Source organism: Pseudonaja textilis, chromosome 4 (assembly GCF_049901715.1).
Source record: "Pseudonaja textilis isolate UNSWEBS1 chromosome 4, rPseTex1.2, whole genome shotgun sequence".
NCBI lineage: Eukaryota > Metazoa > Chordata > Lepidosauria > Squamata > Elapidae > Pseudonaja > Pseudonaja textilis.
In genome coordinates this window covers 52,248,024-52,267,433 of record NC_141993.1, presented here as the reverse complement: position 1 = coordinate 52,267,433, position 19,410 = coordinate 52,248,024, and the positions used below count along the sequence as shown (strand labels likewise).

Here is a 19,410-nt window from a genome sequence, read left to right as displayed (position 1 = left end):
CATAGGAACTGAGAAGTGGTCTGTGGTCACCACCTGCAGAGCCACTCCTTTATTGGGGATGTCTTGCTAACTTCCTATGCTTTCCACCTGTTGTCTATTCCATTTGCACAACAGCATGCGAAATTGATTGTCAATCAGTGTTGCTACCTAAGTAGGCAGTTTGATTTCACAGAAGTGTGATTGACTTGGAGTTACATTGTGTTGTTTAAGTGTTCCCCTTATTTTTTTGAGCAGTGTGCTTCTCAGTCAAGGAAGGATAAAAACTTTCCAAACTATTGAAAGTATAATAATCTCACATCATAGAAGAGGCCATCTGGAAACTGGCGAAAGCATTGAGCACAGACAAAGCAGTTTTCATGATACAGTTCTCCGTTGCTGTTTACAATACGTTCAGTTGGATCAAAACGGGCTCGACAGCGTTCACATACAGCATTTGCGAGGGCATCTGACATATTACTGAGAAGCAAAAAAGAAAAATGAAAAACACTTCTCCTAAACACAAAGTGTAGTCACTTAATTAAGTTACATTAATAAAAACTAAAATTCCATTTTATACCTTTAGATTCAAGCATGAGGTGCCAATTATAAAACTAATCAGAAAGTAAATATTTAATTATCTTATATAGAATAGAATACAATGGAATGGAATAGAACAGCTTTATTTGACCAAGTGTGATGAGACACAGAAGGAAAGTGTCTCTGGTGCAGAACTGCACTAAGCTAGTGATTATATATTTCAATTAACAGTTTATCTGACTCTAAGGATGCAATCCTATGCATACTTAATGGGGATTATCATTAAACTCATAATTGGACTTTTAATAAACACATAAACTCTTGTATTATAAAGCAATCCAGCTTAGTTATATCTAAAGAACTATATATTCTATCTCTCAAATGAAAATGAGCTATTTGATTGCCTCTTATTTATTGGCATCTACAGAATATTATTTATACTAGTCATAATAAATACATCATTATTTAAATTGTGTTTTATCAAAAAGTCACAGAAAACTACATAAAGTGGTAGTAACTATTAGGGATGCCTTTTAAGCTATCTTTAAAAAGCACCATAGGTCATGGTAAAGCTTTTTCAGGCTATGTTCAGCTCCTGAAGACTTCCTGGAAACATTTGTAGAAGGTCATGAATGAAAGTGTTCTAAATGCTAATGGATTACAACAACAGAAGTTTGAATTTCCATGAGGGGGAAAAAAAAAACATGATCTGCATCTTGTCAGAGCCTTTTGTTACTTCTGACCTTACAAGCACTTACAACATTTCTGGATTTTCTCATCCATCCCACATAGCCACCTACTTGCAAAGTGCTAAAAATGTCAAATTGTAAAAGACTTCTTTGATTAGAACAGCGGCAAGCTTTCATAACTTACATTAAAAGTTATGAAACTTAATATAGGAGATAAACATCTTCCAACAAAATGGATACCCACAGAACTTTATCAAAAAGTATCAAATCACACAACCCGCCGCACTCCCAAACATCAAAAACTTTGCACAAACAATAAACAGACTGCTATAACCACATGGTATCACAGTAGCATACAAATCAATGAAAGCCTTCCAAAATATCTTAAGCAAACCAAAATGACCCAGTAGTTCAAGAAGAAAAAAAAGAGGAGTCATCTACAACATACAGTCCAAGGATAGCATGGTAGAAGATTAGAAGAGCACATCCACAAACTAGCTTTTAGAAGACATGATAATTAAATCTCCTTAATTTCACAACATGTGGACTCAATCATAATTTCAACTGGAAAACTATTAGCATCTTAGACAAAGCCAAATGCTAAAATGCTAGGGAATTCCTGGAAGTTTGGTATTCAGATAAATCAGCCATCAACAGACACAGAGAGATAAACCACATTTTTCACACCTTTCAAAAGAAACAAAAATGTAAAGAACAAAGAAAAAGACTATAACCCTCCAGCAGTCAATATTCATATTAGCAGAGATCGGTACCAGATAAATAATCAGGCAGAAAACAATATTCAAGTCAAAGAGAAAATTACATCCCCACCACAACTGGCAGGGCAACCTATGGGATAGAAACAGGGAGCAAATCGTACACTGATATTATCTAATTGGGTAATTAAACATTGATAAGTAAGTAGCTAAGCTCGAAGAATACCAAGAGCTCTAACCCTGAGACACATATATTCTCTTCTATTGAAGTTAAAGAAAGCCATAAGCTAACTCTATAAAAATGAAAATGCCAGTTAATTAATAGGTATTCTGAGTGTTCTATTTCAAAGTATCTTGGAATATAGGTAGACACATAATAAAAATTAATTAAATATGAGCACCACAATGCCTTAGAATTGTAAATAATAGTATTTACAAATATATAAAATATTGAAATAAATTTAATGTATCTAACATTAATTACAAAAAAATGAGCATTTTTAAAATTTATCAATCGGAAAAAAATATATAAAAATGCATTCTTCATAGATACATTAAGGTCCCAGTAATTTGATTCTACTTGCAGCTTTTGTAGCAACTGTAGAGGCTGTCCAATTTCTAATCTTTGACTTTAAAAAACAAACCTGTTGAACAAACTTGACTCGCTAATAATATATTCCAGGCTACAAGTAACATATGGCAGAAAGTAGTTTTTTCCAGCTAGCTTGATCTGCAACCTTTAGTATACAGACAAGTCCAAACCCAGAAAATGGAGAGCTCTGAAAATTGCAATATAGGCTGTTTCATATCATTTCACAGAACATCAGCCTTATTAGTGTTTCCCAGCCAAAGAACTATATAAAACCTATTCATTGATATCTATACCAGTAGCAGACATATGAAAAGTGACCAGGCCAATTGTTTAGAGGGATGATGTGGAGACATTCTGTATGGGTGAAACTGGGTTCTAGAGAGATTCCCACAACAGGGAAGATTGCTTTCTTCCCTATCCTTCAAGCTCCAGGAAGTATTGATTGGCTCAGATTTTCAGCAGCTGTAGCAAGGACAATCATAGACCACCTCAAAGCTGATTCTAGAGCCTGGGTAATATTTGAGAGAATGAAAATCACTATATATAAGTACTCTAACTTACATTGAATGTAACTAGGTAAGGAGAACCTAGTTGTGACCCTTTGAGAATTGGGATAATCTCACAATAGTGACTTAGCACATACATCTTAACTTGTGCTTTCCTTGAAGCTGCCTTGAAGATGTTTCACAGGTTGCAGCTGGTTCAGAATTCTGCAAGCTGATCTTTGATGGGAGGAAGTTGGTTTGTTTATGCTATATACATGACAGGGTTACCATGCCAAGAGATCAATGACCAGAATCCAAGATAGGGAAAGCTCCTCTACAGTTTAAGTAGAAGACAGATACATAGTAAGCATAGTTTTTTTGATCCTTGTATAATGAGATGAATCAGCCAACAATTTATTTCCATAAAATTATACTGACAGAAAATTTTGTTATATGAAGTCCTTTGAAGGATATTCTAGTGTAACACATATTAGACTACAGTTCCAATCCAATCCATCAAATCCCTCTGGACCAAAGTTACATCAAAATTTAAACAAAACCAAATTTAAAGAAAAATACTGTAAACAGATAAAAATAATAAAGAATAAAAGTCAAATTAAAATGTAAAACTATTAAGTATCATTTAAAAAGATCAAAAGCAGGGATTTATAGCTTCCTTGAACTCCTCTTAAGGGAACAGACACCTACATGGGTTGCTTTCTATAATTCAGGAGCAATGATAGAAAAGCTTATTCCTAAACCATCACTGGGTAAGCTGATAATCAGATATCTCTGATTATCTTAATTTGGGGAATCATATAGAGAAAGGAATTGTTCCAAACAACTCAAATTTAAAGTATTTGGGATTTTAAACTGATAACTATACTTTGTCTGGAAGACAACCCCATTTCCCCTAAAAAATTGTAAGAATAAATATAGGTATCCTTAGCATTTTGATAACAACCATCACCCTCATTTAATGCTTTCACATGTGTTAAAAAAAAAAAACCATTAAAATATTCATTGTAAATTCTTCATTAGGCATCAAACTCTCCGTTAAGAAGAAATGAAAAATGTTTGTCAACTATGCATAAAGAATATATATTTTAAAAACTGAACAATTTTTAAAGATCACCAATTTTTTATAAGAGAGATTTTCATATATTTTAAAGACAGAAAATATGGACATTTTGCCTGGTTTAAAGGATTAAAATTCCTGTTTCTTTTGCAATATGATCATGCATGCTGAATACAAAAATTCAACAAAGTATTAATATTGTAAACTTAGTTCAGATGGAAAAAATATAAATTGATTCTTGTTGCCAAGTAAGGTAAGAGGTATCTTTTAAGTCGATTCATGCAGTGCTAGTTACACTAACCCTATTTTAACTTCAAGTTATGAAGGTTTCCATAGCAGGTTTCCTGTTTTTATACAAAACTGATGTTATCAGAGCCAAAGCAGCACTTCCTTCAAGCAAAGGGAGCAATCCCAACCTGGTTTTCCTTACTTTCCACTTCAAAGTAAGTCAGAGCAAACATTCTAAATATATCAGCAACTGTTAATCTGAGGAGGTATCCAAATAACCTACCCCAATATCCCAGTTGCCCTTTCTTTCTCATCATTCAATAGTGACACTATGCCACTCAGGCGCTCTTGTCGGCGTTGATAGAGTTTGGAAGATGTTAGTCCCCGAAGTCTCACACCAGCCATGGTTCTTACCGCTGGGAAGAAAACTGCATGAGGATAACCGAATAGCAACTCTGAAGTAGAAACCCACAAGGTTCAGGAAATGGTTTTTTTCCAGAAAAATTGTGTTCTTGTATTTGCTAATTAAAAGAAGTGACGCCCATTCTTCTCATACATCACTTTTTCCTCAAGAACTATACAGATTCCTTGCCTGCTTTCCTTCTTTCTTCAATCCATCCCGTTAATAATGTTATGGATTCATAATTATTATATTTGTTTAGAGAATTTAAAATACAGTATTTCAAAATCTCCTCAATTCCCTCATCAAAAATCACAGAACGTAATAATAAATTATAAACAATACAATTGAGTAGCCATCTCAGAAAAGATAGCTATGAGATTTTTAGTAGTAGATATTTCATCAGTAAATAACAATGATAATAATTATAATATATCTTTAATTTCAGCACTCCTTAACTAGTTTTGCATTTTTATGCCCTATCTAAAAAAAATTATATCACTGGAAGAAAAAATGCTAGAACGGAGCAGAGTGGCTTTGAAACTCACTCCAAAAATCACATTCCAGTAAAATATCAAGAAGCACAGTAAAGAAACATATTTTACATTCCTAAACCCTCCCTGCCCCCAGTCCATAATTCTCAACTCAGAAGGTCACTGACTCAAGTTGTTGCTTTCTTTACACCCACTTTGGAAAAAGTATCATGTTACACAAATTGAAGTCATAACTCTGAAGCTTAAATTGTTTTGGTGATCCAGTCCTCTTTGTCCTTCTCTCTTTTATCGATTGTTCTGTTAACTTGTGTTATCATATTTTAAATGATATTATTTATTTATTTATTTTTCCTTATTCTGTATATATAAAAATTATAACAGAAACAAATTGAGTAAGGTAAGATATCTAACTGTAATATGAAAGCACAAAAAAAGTTATTTTAACAACCTCCCAAAATATAATTATTGATTTTATTAAGATTGTTGGTAGCAGTATTACTAATAATCTTAGCAGTATTACTAATAACTTAGCAATCGTTGCCAAAGATTCAGCATAGTAGCCTTATAAATTCTCCAGTTTCTGGACTAATTATTTTCACAGACCTTTCTTTCATAGAAATGAAAGATCTTGGATAAGCTATGAGTGTTTATTATCTAATTTGCTATTATCATACATGATAACATGTCTTAAGTCAGGTCTTTATCTCTTAAATCTCATCAGTCATGTATTAAATGATTAAGATTCATCCAAGTAGGGAAAATGTCAAGTTTCCCCCAGTAAGAACAATTAGATTTGCAAGATTCTATTAGTTTTATGGGCTTGTAATGACTTATCTATGCTACTTCTCTGCTGGTTTTCCTTACTGTCATAATACATTAATTGTGGGTTCATAATTGTTTTGGCAGCAATAGTTTCAAAAGATGTGATAGTTTATATCGGAATAGATGTAGAAATACTAAATCAGTAACAATGAAAATTTTATAATAATAGGTGTTTATTTATTTGCTTGTAGGGACATGATAGCTCAGCAGTTAAAGACACTGAGCTTGTCAGCTGCAAAGCTGAAAGCCCAGATTCCAGACCCAATGGGATGAACTCCCATTACTTGTCCCAGCTCCTGCCACCTAGCAGTTTGAAAGCATGCAAATGTGAGTAGATAAATAGGCTAAGAGTCCACCATTGGCTTAATATAGTCTTTTCAGACTCTTGTGATTTATTCTTGCTATTTCCTCATTGTTTATATCTTTTGATAGGATTGATGTATTTATGCAAAACAAAGCAAAAATGCAGAATTCTTATTTTTCCAATAACAATAATAAATAACAGAATAGTAAGCAAATAATGTAACAGTAAGAGCAAATATAATTGCCTTCATGAAACTCCAAATTTCAGGTGCATGTCACACAAACAGCAGATTTCCTCAGGATGCATGTCTTTATCTCAAGCAAAAGAAAGGAAACTATCTTAGCACAGCACAAGAGATCCTCCCAGCTGCCACCTTGAAAAGTGAAAGGGTTTAGCCATCAACATTTGCAAGAGAAACAAGGCATTGGAGAAGGAATTAGAAACAGTGTGGCAGACCATTTGATAAAAAGGAAATGATCTATAAATGTTTGGGGGAAAAATCCATAAAACAAGTAAGGGGAGTTTGACTCGTGATTTATTATGGGGACTTCAAGAGCATCCCATTCCAAGGAATAGTAATAATGTTAGCTAGAAATATTGTATAAACTATTTTTATTTAACCGGTATGCATGTTCTTAGTGACTGCTCTCCCAATTATGTATTTTTTATGCAACTTGGAACCTCTTTACAGCAGTTGCTCCAAATAAAGGCAGACTAAAAAATCAGTCCGAAATCTGACCACAATCTTATAACGTCCTTTACATGTTTTTTTCTTAGAAAATCTATTTGAACAATTCTGTATTTTACTGGTTTTTCCATTAAATGCTTTGCTCTTTCTAATATATACTTGCACAGCATTCATTCTACCCGATTGTATTTTGTTTAAAATTATTTTATAGATAGTAAATTAGCACAAACATGCAATAACATACAATCAATTCAATATCTGGTGAAAAACATCTATAATTTTAAAGGTCCAGAGAGCCAAATAATAAAGTGTAAGATTTAAACAGGTCTCTGAAGAGTCAAATAACAGGACAAAAACTTTCACCTTCCCTATAGCCTGTTTGCTATACAATTATATAATAGTTTATTAGCTAAAAGAAATGCATAAATATTGTTTAAGAGAAAACCAGTACCAAGCAGCAAGTGTATTTTATATTCCACTTGCTTAAATACAAGGAATACAGCAGCAGTGAATTGCCTTTTTTCAGCAATTTTTTTTTTATTCTGGGATTGAAAAACTGGATTTCCCTATGATCTCCCATCTAAGCACATATCAGGACTGATACCCACTTTCCTTTTTGCCAACAGCCAAAGTCAGGAGCTGCCATCTGCTGCTGACAACAAGCATTTGGTTTTCAATATCTGCAAGGCCTCTTAAAGCAAAAATAAATGATCGTATCACATATAAGAGAAATGAGAAATGTTTCAGCCAGAAGAGGGAAACTTCATCTTCCTAGTAAATATGTGGTAGTACAAAGGTTAACGGGCAAAGAAGCTTGCACTCCAGCTAGCAGTCATGTTTCACAAACACCCCCCACCCCGAAAGGTCGCGATTGCCAAACCAGACAATTCCTTTTTAAATCCCACGAAGGGGGAGTCCTGCCAGCTAATGAGTCACCCGGGACAGCGGTCCCGGTCCCGTGGAAGAAGGAGCCGAAGCTGTTTTGGCGTTTAGTCATCACCCGTCCAGGCAAGTTCCAGGCGACTGCGGTGGACTTCGCTGTGTTTCTCCTCTTACCTGCCCGTCATGGCGGCTGTGGGTCCAAAGCGCTCTTGGCCAGAGAGCTTCGGTGCAGGGGTCGCGGGGAGAGAGACGAGCAGTGCGCCAAAGCACCCCGCTCCCGACTGCAGCAGCCCCGCAGCCCGACTGCTCTTGTCCTCCGCCCGGTTCTGGCTGCCGTGGCGGGCCGCCCCTCTAGGTCAGGACAGGCGGCCTGATCTTCCTCCCGCCCCTCGGCCAGGCACATATTTTTCCTAGAAAGGGAATGAAATAATAAATAATGAAATAGCGAGGGCGGCGGTCTTCTGCAGTGGGACTTAATAGTGCCGGGCAGTGGAAAGCAAACCGCAGCTACAATAGGTTATGGCTTGCTTGCTCTTACTCCGAAGATACTTTAAAAAGCTTGTAGGATTTAAAACCAGGGTGCGCCTCATTCTGTGCCTATATAGCCCAGTGTACTGTATGTATATATGTATGTATGTAGCCATCTTTTTAGGAATATTCTTTTTTTTTTGTAAATTTTATTTGAGTTTTCACAAAAAGAAAAGAAATACAATTAAAACATCCTTTTTGAAAGCAGCATAATCCCGGGTTACACTTCTTCGTTCAGACGCAAATTGAGGTTCATGCTCATTTTTATATTCTATTCTATATCTTATTACTATTTTACATTTTCTACATGGCTTCTCCCCTTTTTTAATTTCAAAATTTCTCCTGTAGTTACTGATTGGAGTATGACGCCTTTATATCTTTCCCCTAAAGTTATAACACTCAATATAATACATAACTTCCATTCGGATTCTGCTTGGTACATTCTTAAACTACACACAGTATTCTTGAACAAAAAAGAAAGAAAAAATTATAAATGTATATAACATTCCATTCCAATTCAATTCTATCATTAATATTAATATTGATTAAAGTCTTAACATTTTTCACGTTACTTTTCAATTAAATATGATACTTCTATGGGAACAATTATAAACCTTCCAGTCAATTCCGCCCCCCTTCACTTATATTTTATAAAACATTGACTAATTAAAATGTTCCCATTCCTTCCTAATTAAATTTTCTCATTTATTTTATTTCACTTATTTTATTAACAAACATTTCACTAAATTACACTCCCTCATTTTAATCATACATTGTTTCCAATTTTCTAAAGTTATTTCTATTACTAATATAACAATACAATCTTATGTACCTTTACAGAATCCCTTTTTTCAGTTAGATTTTCACCCATTATCTCTAAATAGGTCCTGTTTATATCATGCTCCAGTCCTTTGTAACTTCTTTTCCTTTCCTTCTTCCCTCTCCTCTTCTCTCTCCCCTTTTTACCGCCTTGTCTCTCTACCTCTATTCCCCACTTCTGTATTCCCCTTTTCTGTTGCTTTCCAGTATACTTATTTTTTGAATTTTTTTTCTTTTCTTTGGTTGTTTTTTTAAGTCTTAAATTCTCCATCCTCTTCCCCCCGTTTCCTTTTTTCCCCCCACATAGAGTTACTTGTTTGTTAAAGATGGTCTTCTTTGTCCCAGTCTTCTTGTTTTGCAGTATTTTCTTGTTGTTTCTCATAGTTCCAAATCTCCATGTCTAAGAATTGAAAACCAAACCAAAAGAACCCTTCCCTTCTTGTGCTTCTTCTTTGTACTTTTTAAGTTCCATTTTCAATTCATCCAAAAGTGATGCCATTGTAGAAATTTTTAAACAACCACCCGATTGATTTTAGTCATTCAAATATAATAACCAAAAATCCAAAAGTCGCCAAGTAATCCAAATACACACAAGCTGTTTCTTTTTGCTCTTTCTTTTTTTTTCCCACTTCCTCTTCCTAGGGTTACTATTTAGTTGCAAAGTTTCAGTTAAAAGGTATCTTTTAGAAGTCTTATTGAAATTTTACTTTAGATTCTTTTAAAGTCCAGACAGTTTCCTCCCTCTTCCAGATCCTGCCCTTATTCTTTTTCTCTCCCTTCCTGCTTATAGAAGAAAAAGTTTTTAATGACCAGAAATCTTTATTGTCCCTTTGGCATTTAGTTATATTTTCAGCTTAATTGCCTATTAATGCCAAAGCGGATTTTTCCAATTTCTTATTCTTAACTGTCAATATAAGGGAGGAGAGAGAAGAAGAAAAAAAGCCAATCCTTTCCCTTTTCACTTTCTTTCGCTGCTTCCGACTCTTCTTTGGGAGCGATGTTATTTCTTGTAAAATTTAAATTCCAGGTTACCTTAGTTGTTGCTTTTTCAACTTAGCCCGGTCAGCCAAAACTTTCACTTCTTATCTTCCTCCTGCACGTTCTTTTCCGTTTGAGTTCTTCTTTGAGGTGGCCATTTCTGACAACCGCTCCTACCGCCTTCGGGAAAGGGAGTAATGGCCAGCTGAGGAGGAGAGATGCAGCTCCCCTCGACCCTGCTGCCGGTCTCCCTCCTCTTCACCAGCTCTACGGGGTGGCTTAGCCCCGAAACCAGCCGGCTTGGGGCGCTCCAGTGGCGAGCCCAGGCAGAAACTGCGCACGATCGCGGATTCCTGTCTGTCGCCGAAGCCCTTCAAACTGGAAGTCCACTTTTTAGGAATATTCTTAATATCCCACTACAAATTTGTAAAGCTGCCCATCTCACAAAATGTGACTTTGGGCAAGTACAGGTAGTCCTCAAGTTACAACAGTTTGTTTAGTAACTGTTTAAAGTTACAATGGCACTGAAAAAAGTGACATGACCATTTTTCGCATATACATGCATTCTATTTTGTCAGAATATGACAAAAAATTAAGAAGATAAAGTTAGTGCAATAATATTGTTCACAACACTTATTAATGTATTAAGTATTAATACAATTATGAAATTTAAACCACAAAAATAATTTTCATTACCAGTAAAGCTGTAACGAACGTATCTCCAGCACATAGGATTGAGGGATCCTACAAATTTTGATCTCTTTTCAGGGATGAGCTTGGGGAATTTGAAAACATGAGGTAGAACATTGTCAAGAGCCTGGACCTAAGAGTACATTGCCAAGAGTACATGGCTTGGTATATCTATCATCAATGTATTATGAAGCTAGATATCTGGAACTGGAGTATGTTGTAAATGAGCCTGGGGTGGACCAAAGCAGTGCAGGTGTGCTTATTGCTGCACTTACAATATCTAAGTCACTGCAATAATAACCTTATTCCACTGGATTTTGCTTTCTGAACACTTTTGGGCATGTCTTACAGATTTGTCTGCTAATCATGAAAATAACCTGTAATTTAATCTATCTCATACCGTTTATATATATTTTTTTAAATGGCAATGTAGGCCCTTTAGTACTTGTTGGCTATTCTGCATACATGAAACATTCAGTACACCAAGTACAACTGGAATATTGAGAACTCAAAAATATTCCAGTTGTACTTGTTGTGCTGAATGTTTCAAGCTTTGCTGCTTGAAATACAGCTCAGATATATCAAGCACTGTTGTTACTTATGCATATGGGACAGTCAGGGAAGAGAATTACATTACATTAAAAAGAAATGACTATTCTCAAAGAATTTGTTTTCAGCACAGAAAAATTTGGTACATGAACCACTTGTTGACCCCCCCAAAATATTTTTGTGTTTGTTTCACACACCTTACATAAAACTCTGAAAATTTTTGTGAAAATGATGAACAAGATAAAGGTTTTCTTTACTTGGAACAGATTTTTCAAGAATAACTTATGCCAAGATTAAGGATCAGATACGCCATCAATGACAAGTGGTTCAAAGATTTTGTTAGTGGAGCCAGAGAAAATCACCTGGAAAAAGGATTCAAGGATATTGAGATTTTTTTTTGACAACTACAGAGCACCAAACTAGATCCAGCTGGTTGATAAACTTAAGACATACAAGACCATGAAGTGCAATTTTAGTGGAAATTTGTTTTTTTGCATTCCCTTGGTCTTCTTTCCCAAAAATGTAGGTGCAATCAGCAGCAAACATGGTGAAAGGTTTTGGGATAATGCTTTAAATTACAGGTGGAAGATCTGCTTAATTGCTAATAGTTTATTTTGAATGTTGATGTACCAGAGAGAGTATAGTCACCACAAATGTACTAATAATGGGTAATGATCACCAATTTTTGTCTCTTTGATTACAGATTATATGCCAACAAGTCATTTTCAATTCCTAGTGACCACACAGATTTTTTTCCCCATGACCGTTTGTCTCTAACTTGATCTTTCGGGTCTTTTTGTCCTCTTACATAGAAACTAAGTATTGATCAAAATGAAAATAAAGAACTCCTACTCTAGGGCCATAAGGCTGACATCCTCAACAAAGAGCACAACAGTTTCTGAGCATTATTACTCCTACAGTTCCAAGTTCCGTCCTTTCGCTAACAATTGCCAACCGATAGTAGAGTCGCGTCTTTGCCCGTGACTGTAGGACCGCCCCCGTTATCTCCTGCCTTCTGCGAATGCGCAGTTAATACTTTTGAAGCCGAAAGGGTGAGACGAAGTTGCCCGTCCAAAGGGCGTCCCGAAAATGTTCTCGTTCAGGCGAGGTGGGAGAGTCGCGAGGCCCGGGCTACCTGCGTAAGCTCCTCCTCCGCCCATCTTTTGTATTGCACGCACGCAGTTGCCTGAATGAGGATCACGTGTTTGAAGTTGGTGCCTGACCAAACCAAGGCGACCGACTGTCTGCTTAGCGGTGCCGCTTTGTTAAGGCGGCTGCGTCCCACCGGTACAGAAGCACCGGGCCGAAGAGCAGCCCATCTATTGTCTTCGCCTCCCGCTTGTTCCCGAGAGACTCCTCGCCAAAATGGCAGATCTGAACCGGCAACTGCAAGAATATTTAGCTCAGTCCAAGGGCGGCGGCGGCGGCGGCTCGACGGTTTTGTCGGTTCCTCAGACCCCTCCTCAGGACGAGGCAGAAGAAACCGACTCGGGCTTGGGCGTCTGGCTGCGGCGCATGAACCCTTTCCCCGCGACAGAAACGTGGTCGGGGGCGGCCGAGCCGGAGACGGATCCGTGGCTACCGACAGGGATGTCCCGTTGGCAGAGACTAGTGGGAAGTGCCCTGTGTCTTCTGCTGGCTGCTCTCTGTTTCGGCCTCGCCGCGCTTTATGGCTCGCTCCTGCTGCTTCGGAAGTTCGCGCTGCTCTGGTCCTTGGGCTCGGCCTTTGCGTTGGGAGCCGCTGGTTTCTTGCGGGGCCCGAGTCGTTTCCTGGGCGATCCTGACCGGCGCGGCCTGGCTATCCTGTATTTGGGCGCCGTGGGCGGAACTCTGTACGCTGCTCTCGGGCTCCGAAGTACGCTGCTCACGGTACTGGGTGCTGTAGTTCAGCTGGGAGCCGGAGGCGCCTACTTGTTTTCCTCGTTGCCTGGCGGTTCTGCCGGGTTGCGCTATGTCGGCAGCTTCCTGGGTAGCTTCGTGCGACGAAGTGTTTCTAAAGCTCTTCCAGTGTGAGTTAATCTGTCGTCTGCAGTCCAGCTCCCGGGCTTGGGAAGACTGTTCCTGGAGGAGGCAACCGGGGCCACTTTTCAAAGTAGTGCGCAGAGCAGGATATGCAGCCTGAATCCCACCACTCCTTGAACAGAAAGTTTCTTCTGCGACTACTTGGTGAATTCCAGGAGACAAAAGACCGGGAGATAATGCAGTTCCCTTACTGTGGCTGTTTGCTTGCTGAGAAGTATTAAAGTAGTAAAACAAAAGATGTGACTTAAAACTGAATTACCTACGTTGGCAGGTAGAAGGAGCCAAAGGTTTTGTAGTCTGTGTTCCTCCGACCATTGCACAAACTACCCCATTAACCATTTTTAAAATGTACAGCCTCATGATTTCTCTCACTCTTGGGCTATAAAAGAGGCAGCTGAACATTTCCTTTACCTATTCGTTATTGAAGTGTTTTCCTTCTTCTGACACAATTTTGGGGTGGGTGTGATTAGGATGCTGTCAATAATTTAATTGATGGTGTTATTGGACTGGGATTTGTCCAGCTGCTATTAGCCTTTGAACTGGTGTGCAACTTCTCCACTCCAGTCAGTGGTACTGCCTTATTGGCCATTTTGTCCTGAACTGCAGAACAGACCTGGGTTAGATGAGGTTAGGCATATTGTTCGTTAAAGATGTGCTCCTTTAGAATATTATCTGTATGGTGAAATTAGCATGTAAAGCCATACACATGAACATATTTTCTGTACATGTTCTGGAATCCTATTTCTCAAGAGTTTTCGCCTTGTTGATCATTCCCACTTCCTTTATTCTATACTCCTTTTGTGCATTCCAACCATTGAAATGGAATATATTTCTGAAGAGCCAGTTTGAAGGGAAAAACCCCCACTAGTGTCAACTGTCTCTTGCTGTCTCTCATTTTACGTTGCTGTGTTTCTTGTTTCTCTCACATAGTTCTTCCCTTTTTACATCTTTCAAGAGTTCTAGACTGATGGCCAGAGGTGAGCTGATGGACTAGTTAGAAGTACAAATCATCTTGTATTAAAAGTGTAAGAACAACCCAGTTTGCTTTGTTACTACATCTACAAACTACATAAATTCAGGGTTGGTGTCACAATTTTGCAGTGCAAATGTATATTTTATTTTTCTTAAAATTGTAGCCTGCAAAGCATACCTCTTACATGTTCTCTGAAGTCAAAAGCATTAAATCTAGGGAAGTAGGCTTAAAATTTAACTTAAATGCTTAATAAACTAGCACATTCTAGAAAATAATTTCTAATTAAATACAGGTAGTCCTTGACTTACAAGTTCATTTAGTGACCGTTCAAAGGTACAATGGCACTGAAAAAATGATGTATGTCCATTTTTCATAGTTACGACCTTTGCAGCATCCCCATGATCATATGATCAACATTTAGATGCTTAGCAGCTGGTTCATATTTATGACCATTGTTATGTCCCAACATCATGTGATCACCTTTTATGACCTGATAAGTAAAGTCAACGGGAAAGCCAGATGCACTTAACTTGGTTACTAACTTATCAACTGCAGTGATTCACTTAACAACTGGCAAGAAAGGTTGTAAAATGGAACAAAGCCCACTTAATTTTTCACTTAATAGAAATTTTGAGCTCAATTGTGGTCATAAGTCAAAGACTACCTGTACATGCAATAACTATCTCCAAATGTATATTATTGAATAAGAAAGCTCTACCGTAGACAATTTATTCAAAAGCAAGTCTCTGGCACTTCCACATTTGTGCATTAAGAAGGGATCTAATATTGAGTTATAGATTAATAAAATGGTAATTTTAAATTTAAATTGGCATTTCTGAGTCAGTGATTTGTGTGCATATGTAATAGAAAATAGTTGTGAATCAAAAAGTTGCTAAATAATTAACTGTGGAACAAATTTTCATGAAATAATTTAAAAGATTATTTGAAGAAGTTTCAATAAGAGAAGTACAATAAAATAAACTTCGCAATCCTTACTATTTACAGCTTAAATTAGGCTTAAATGACGCTTATGCCCAAGAAAATGACTAGGATTGCAGCCCAAGTTACTGTATAAATTAGTCTACAGACTTGGAGTATGTTACTCTATTTCAGCTTTCCTCAATTTTTTTATTCTGGAAAAACGCTTGAAATGGTCTCAAGGAACCCCTGCATAAAAATGATAAAAAATTCAAAACCATTACAATACAATTCAGTTCTAACCTGTACAATCCCATTTTACATTTACAACAGCGAACTGATAGGTCAGCAGCTGAGTTGTGGCATATAAAATTTCCCATTATTGAAAATGCTAGAGATATACAAAGTTTTTTAGAAATTGTTTTTTCAGTCATAGTCTCTCACAGATCTGCTACAATTTCAAATGGAACCTTATTGAGTTCTGTGGAACTTTACTTCTATTCCCTGGTATAATGTGACATATGAAGAAAAATGTTATTTTAAAAACTTAATAGAATGTCTAAAATGTGCTATGTTTTATGTTAAAATCAAAGGACATGGAAGTATATTGTGCCAAATGTACCAATCTACTAGCTATTTTTTTTCATTAACTATTTAAATTCTTGTGCATATTAGGATAACTACTTTTCTGTGATGTTCAACTCTTGGGATTTATCAAGAATTTAAAATGTTATATACTTTTACTGTTTTCTATATTTTCTTAATATTAAATTTGATCTGTTACTTTTTCATTGGAATGAAAATTAGATTATGTCTGCTGGTTTAGGGTAAGAAAAATGAGAGATTATTGTATTAATGAAATAAATCTGAAAGGCAGCACACAACTTGCCATGGGAAAATTCCACAGCCAACTGCCTTTGGGGAAAACTCATTATCTGCTTGGCAGCCAGAGAGAGCATTGGGTGAGCAGGTGGGCAGAGCACAGAGCTGCTGGGGCAGCCAGTGGGGAGGTGGCAGCTGGGGGCATTTTCACATACCCACTACCATGATGTAGAGCCTCGGTGATGCAGTGGTTAGAGTGCAATACTGCAAGCTACTTCTGCTTCAGCCAGCTGCCTGCAATTTGGCAGATTGAATCTCACCAGGCTCAAGGTTGACTCAGCCTTCCATCTACCAAGGTGGGTAAAATGAGGACCCAAATTGTTGGGGGCAATATGCTGACTCTAAACCACTTAGGGAGGGCTCTAAAGCACTATGAAGTGGTATATAAGTCTAAGTGCTATTGCAGTTTTAGCCACTACTACACTGAGCTCAAAGCTGCCACCGCCATGCCAGAATTGGACCCACTGCCACGGCACCAGCAGCAGGGTGTAGAAAAATGGGAAGCCCCCCCCCCCCACTGTGCTCTGCCCACCTGACACTCCAGTCGCTCACGACAGGTCCCCACGAGTAGTTGGCTGTGTGGAGTTATCCTGATGGTGAGCTGGCAGCAGCAATTTGGCCAGAGTGAGTTGCCCTAGACCCCAGAATTTAGACTTCTCCTTAACTACAGTGAAAACTGGAAAACAAGTTTTAAAAAATGTATCATTCTGCTTTTAAAAAAAATTAGACTCTGCTTGTTCCCTCCTTTAAGTGAAAAGAAGCATCATCACAATCACAAACATGGCTAACCCTATTTATAGTTTTCCTATAAGCATCAACTGAAAATTTGATTGATGTCCATCAGGGATGTCAAACTGGCGGTTTGCGGGCTGAATGTGTCATGCGCATGCCGTACCCGCTCTGGGAAAGGGAAAAACTTGAAACGTCATGTGACGGTAACATGACACAGCAAGTTTGACACCTATGATGTAGATCCTAATTTTAAAGAGAACTACTATGTTTAAAATTAATGTAGAATATCCTGCTTATTTGTAATTACAGTGGTGAGACAAATTTACTTTTGAGCAGAAATAGGTATTTCCAAAGTTAATTGATGTCTTCTACTTGGTAAGGAAAAGTCAAACATATTCAAAATAGAATAGGCTTTATAATTTAAGTATCTACCAAAAATTGAGAAATATCTGTACATCCTATGTACAGTTCTTCACAAACTTTTATAATTTGTCATTTTTTTCTCATAGAAAAAAAAATTAAGAGTCTTTTACAAGGTAGCTTAATTCACTTTTCTTTAACTATGTAACTAATAAGTGGAGTGTAGATACAAAACATTGTTTTGATTTTGTGACTCTTACACTTGCAAAAAAATGAAGAAATATGCCTCTTTTGCATATTCCTAATGACCGTGATTGCCTTGTTCATTGTGTTTTGAATAAGTTGGTTGGCTTACTATATATATAGCTGACCCTAAAATATTTTAAATTTTTATCAAGGCTAGATTTTTAACTTAATATCTATAAATATAAATTTGACTGAATCAAATTTATCTTTTAGTGGCTTAACTTCTATGTACATGATATATAGAAATTCCTAGGCTACCATTGTTTACACACTTTATAATAAACCCTATTATATTTATTAAGTTAGTGAACTGCCTTGTTTTTATGCCAAATCATGATGGATTGTCACATCATGCTAAGACAGATCATATGGTGATGTGTAAAAACTTTTGATCAATACAGCTTCAATAGTCTCAGAATCAGAATACTGGATAATAAACATCTCAACTGAGGACATTTTATTGTAAAATAAGTGTAAAACAGATACAGTACTATAATGGAAAGAAACTGTACTTACACCTTTAAGGAAAATAGGGAAAATATGTAAAGGTTCTTTATATTATGTCTAGATATTCAGACTAAAGTTAGGTATTCTTTCTTGATAATTTTGAAGCTATGTTCATCTAAACATTTTAAAAAATAATGTTAAATGGTTTGGTTAAATTATGGCTTCAGAAACAACAACGTCAAGACTTTAATTTAGAAGCCCATTTAGACGACTCAATGGTTTTCATTAAGGGTTAGCGATCTTTTTTTTCTCATTCCATTGCATTTCAAAGTACTCAGATGGCAAAATATTGGGATGTTTTTCTGAATAAATCAGAATTGATTACTAATTATCAGATCACAGAACAATGTTCATATGTTTTAGCTATATGTCCTTATTGTACTATACAAATCTCTCTCTCTAGGGACCAAGGAGTACTTATGGAATCTATACGTGAAATTCTTCTGCTCATTTTGGTTACTGAAAGGAAAGACATTTCTAGGAATCAACAAAAGTTATTTTCATTTATATATTTTTATAATATGCTAACTGAACTTGTGAGGCTTTAAAACTTTGTGTAAGTAGCTGTGATAGCTAGTTCTGTGGCAGTGCATGTATCCAAAACAGAAAATGTCCATAGAAATTTTAGGAGATGATTCCTCTATGATATGTGAAAACGTGTATAGAAAAATCACACACTCTTGTTAATTTTTGGACAAATTGCATTCTGTATTCATACAAAAACAACTTAACTTTTCCTGACAACTGTACATATAGAAACAAGTTCTTGACATGAACTGAAATCTGGATGTGCTCCATGTCTCACATCACTAAAAGGAAAAACAAAAACAAAAAACCCCAGCTTTCTCTTCAGATATCAATTTAAGAAATACAGGTATGATAAGGGATTGGGATGGTGTGGAAATGAAACAAAGGTTGTTGTGATGGTATTATTAGCTGGTATTTAATGGTGGAAAAGACCTCCTTAGGAACTAATGAACAATCACTTATCTCCATTTAGAGTCCATGTTTGCAGGATTGCAGAATTATTTTTGTAATAATTCTGCAACAAGTGGAAAGACTGGGTTTTTCCCAGTCATGACCTCTTCTATCGACCCCTTCCTCCACCTCTAGAACCTCCTCGCCTTGACTGGCTTGAGTTCATGTTACTTCCTCTTCCCCAGTTACTCCCACTTCTTCCTCCTCTAGAAGGATTGTTTCCTGGAGGTCCTCCAAATTCTTCTCTATGATATCCATCATGATGCTCTCCATCCAAAGAACTGGATCTTCCAGACTTTGACATTCTCTGTGAAAGGCCTGATTTTCCACGTCC

At 36.8% G+C, this 19,410-nt stretch overlaps 3 protein-coding genes across 8 annotated transcripts in view; 1 reads left to right on the top strand and 2 right to left on the bottom strand.

The window, feature by feature from the left end:
- LIMS2 (LIM zinc finger domain containing 2) overlaps positions 1-12,629 on the bottom strand; it is a 33,169-nt gene extending 20,540 nt beyond the window's left edge. The window contains exons 1-3 of one of the 2 annotated variants that reach the window (XM_026701299.2): positions 12,495-12,629; positions 8,069-8,304; positions 297-456 (exon numbers count right to left, since the gene is read on the bottom strand). In XM_026701299.2, coding sequence (XP_026557084.1) covers positions 297-456; positions 8,069-8,079 — 171 coding nt within the window. In that variant the 5' untranslated portion in view covers positions 8,080-8,304; positions 12,495-12,629. Of the gene's footprint in view, positions 1-296; positions 457-4,587; positions 4,737-8,068; positions 8,305-12,494 lie in introns of those variants that run through there. The other variant, XM_087933003.1, reaches the window with a different exon arrangement.
- Positions 12,630-12,823: 194 nt separating this feature from the next.
- Positions 12,824-19,229, top strand: SFT2D3 (SFT2 domain containing 3). Its single transcript, XM_087933006.1, has one exon. It carries the CDS (start codon positions 12,824-12,826, stop codon positions 13,469-13,471), a length of 648 nt encoding a protein of 215 aa, XP_087789132.1. The 3' UTR covers positions 13,472-19,229.
- WDR33 (WD repeat domain 33) overlaps positions 18,786-19,410 on the bottom strand; it is a 65,559-nt gene continuing 64,934 nt past the window's right edge. For all 5 annotated transcript variants that reach the window (XM_087933000.1, XM_026701288.2, XM_087933001.1 and 2 more), the window contains exon 22: positions 18,786-19,409. In XM_087933000.1, coding sequence (XP_087789126.1) covers positions 19,186-19,409 — 224 coding nt within the window. In that variant the 3' untranslated portion in view covers positions 18,786-19,185. The remainder of the gene's footprint in view (position 19,410) is intronic.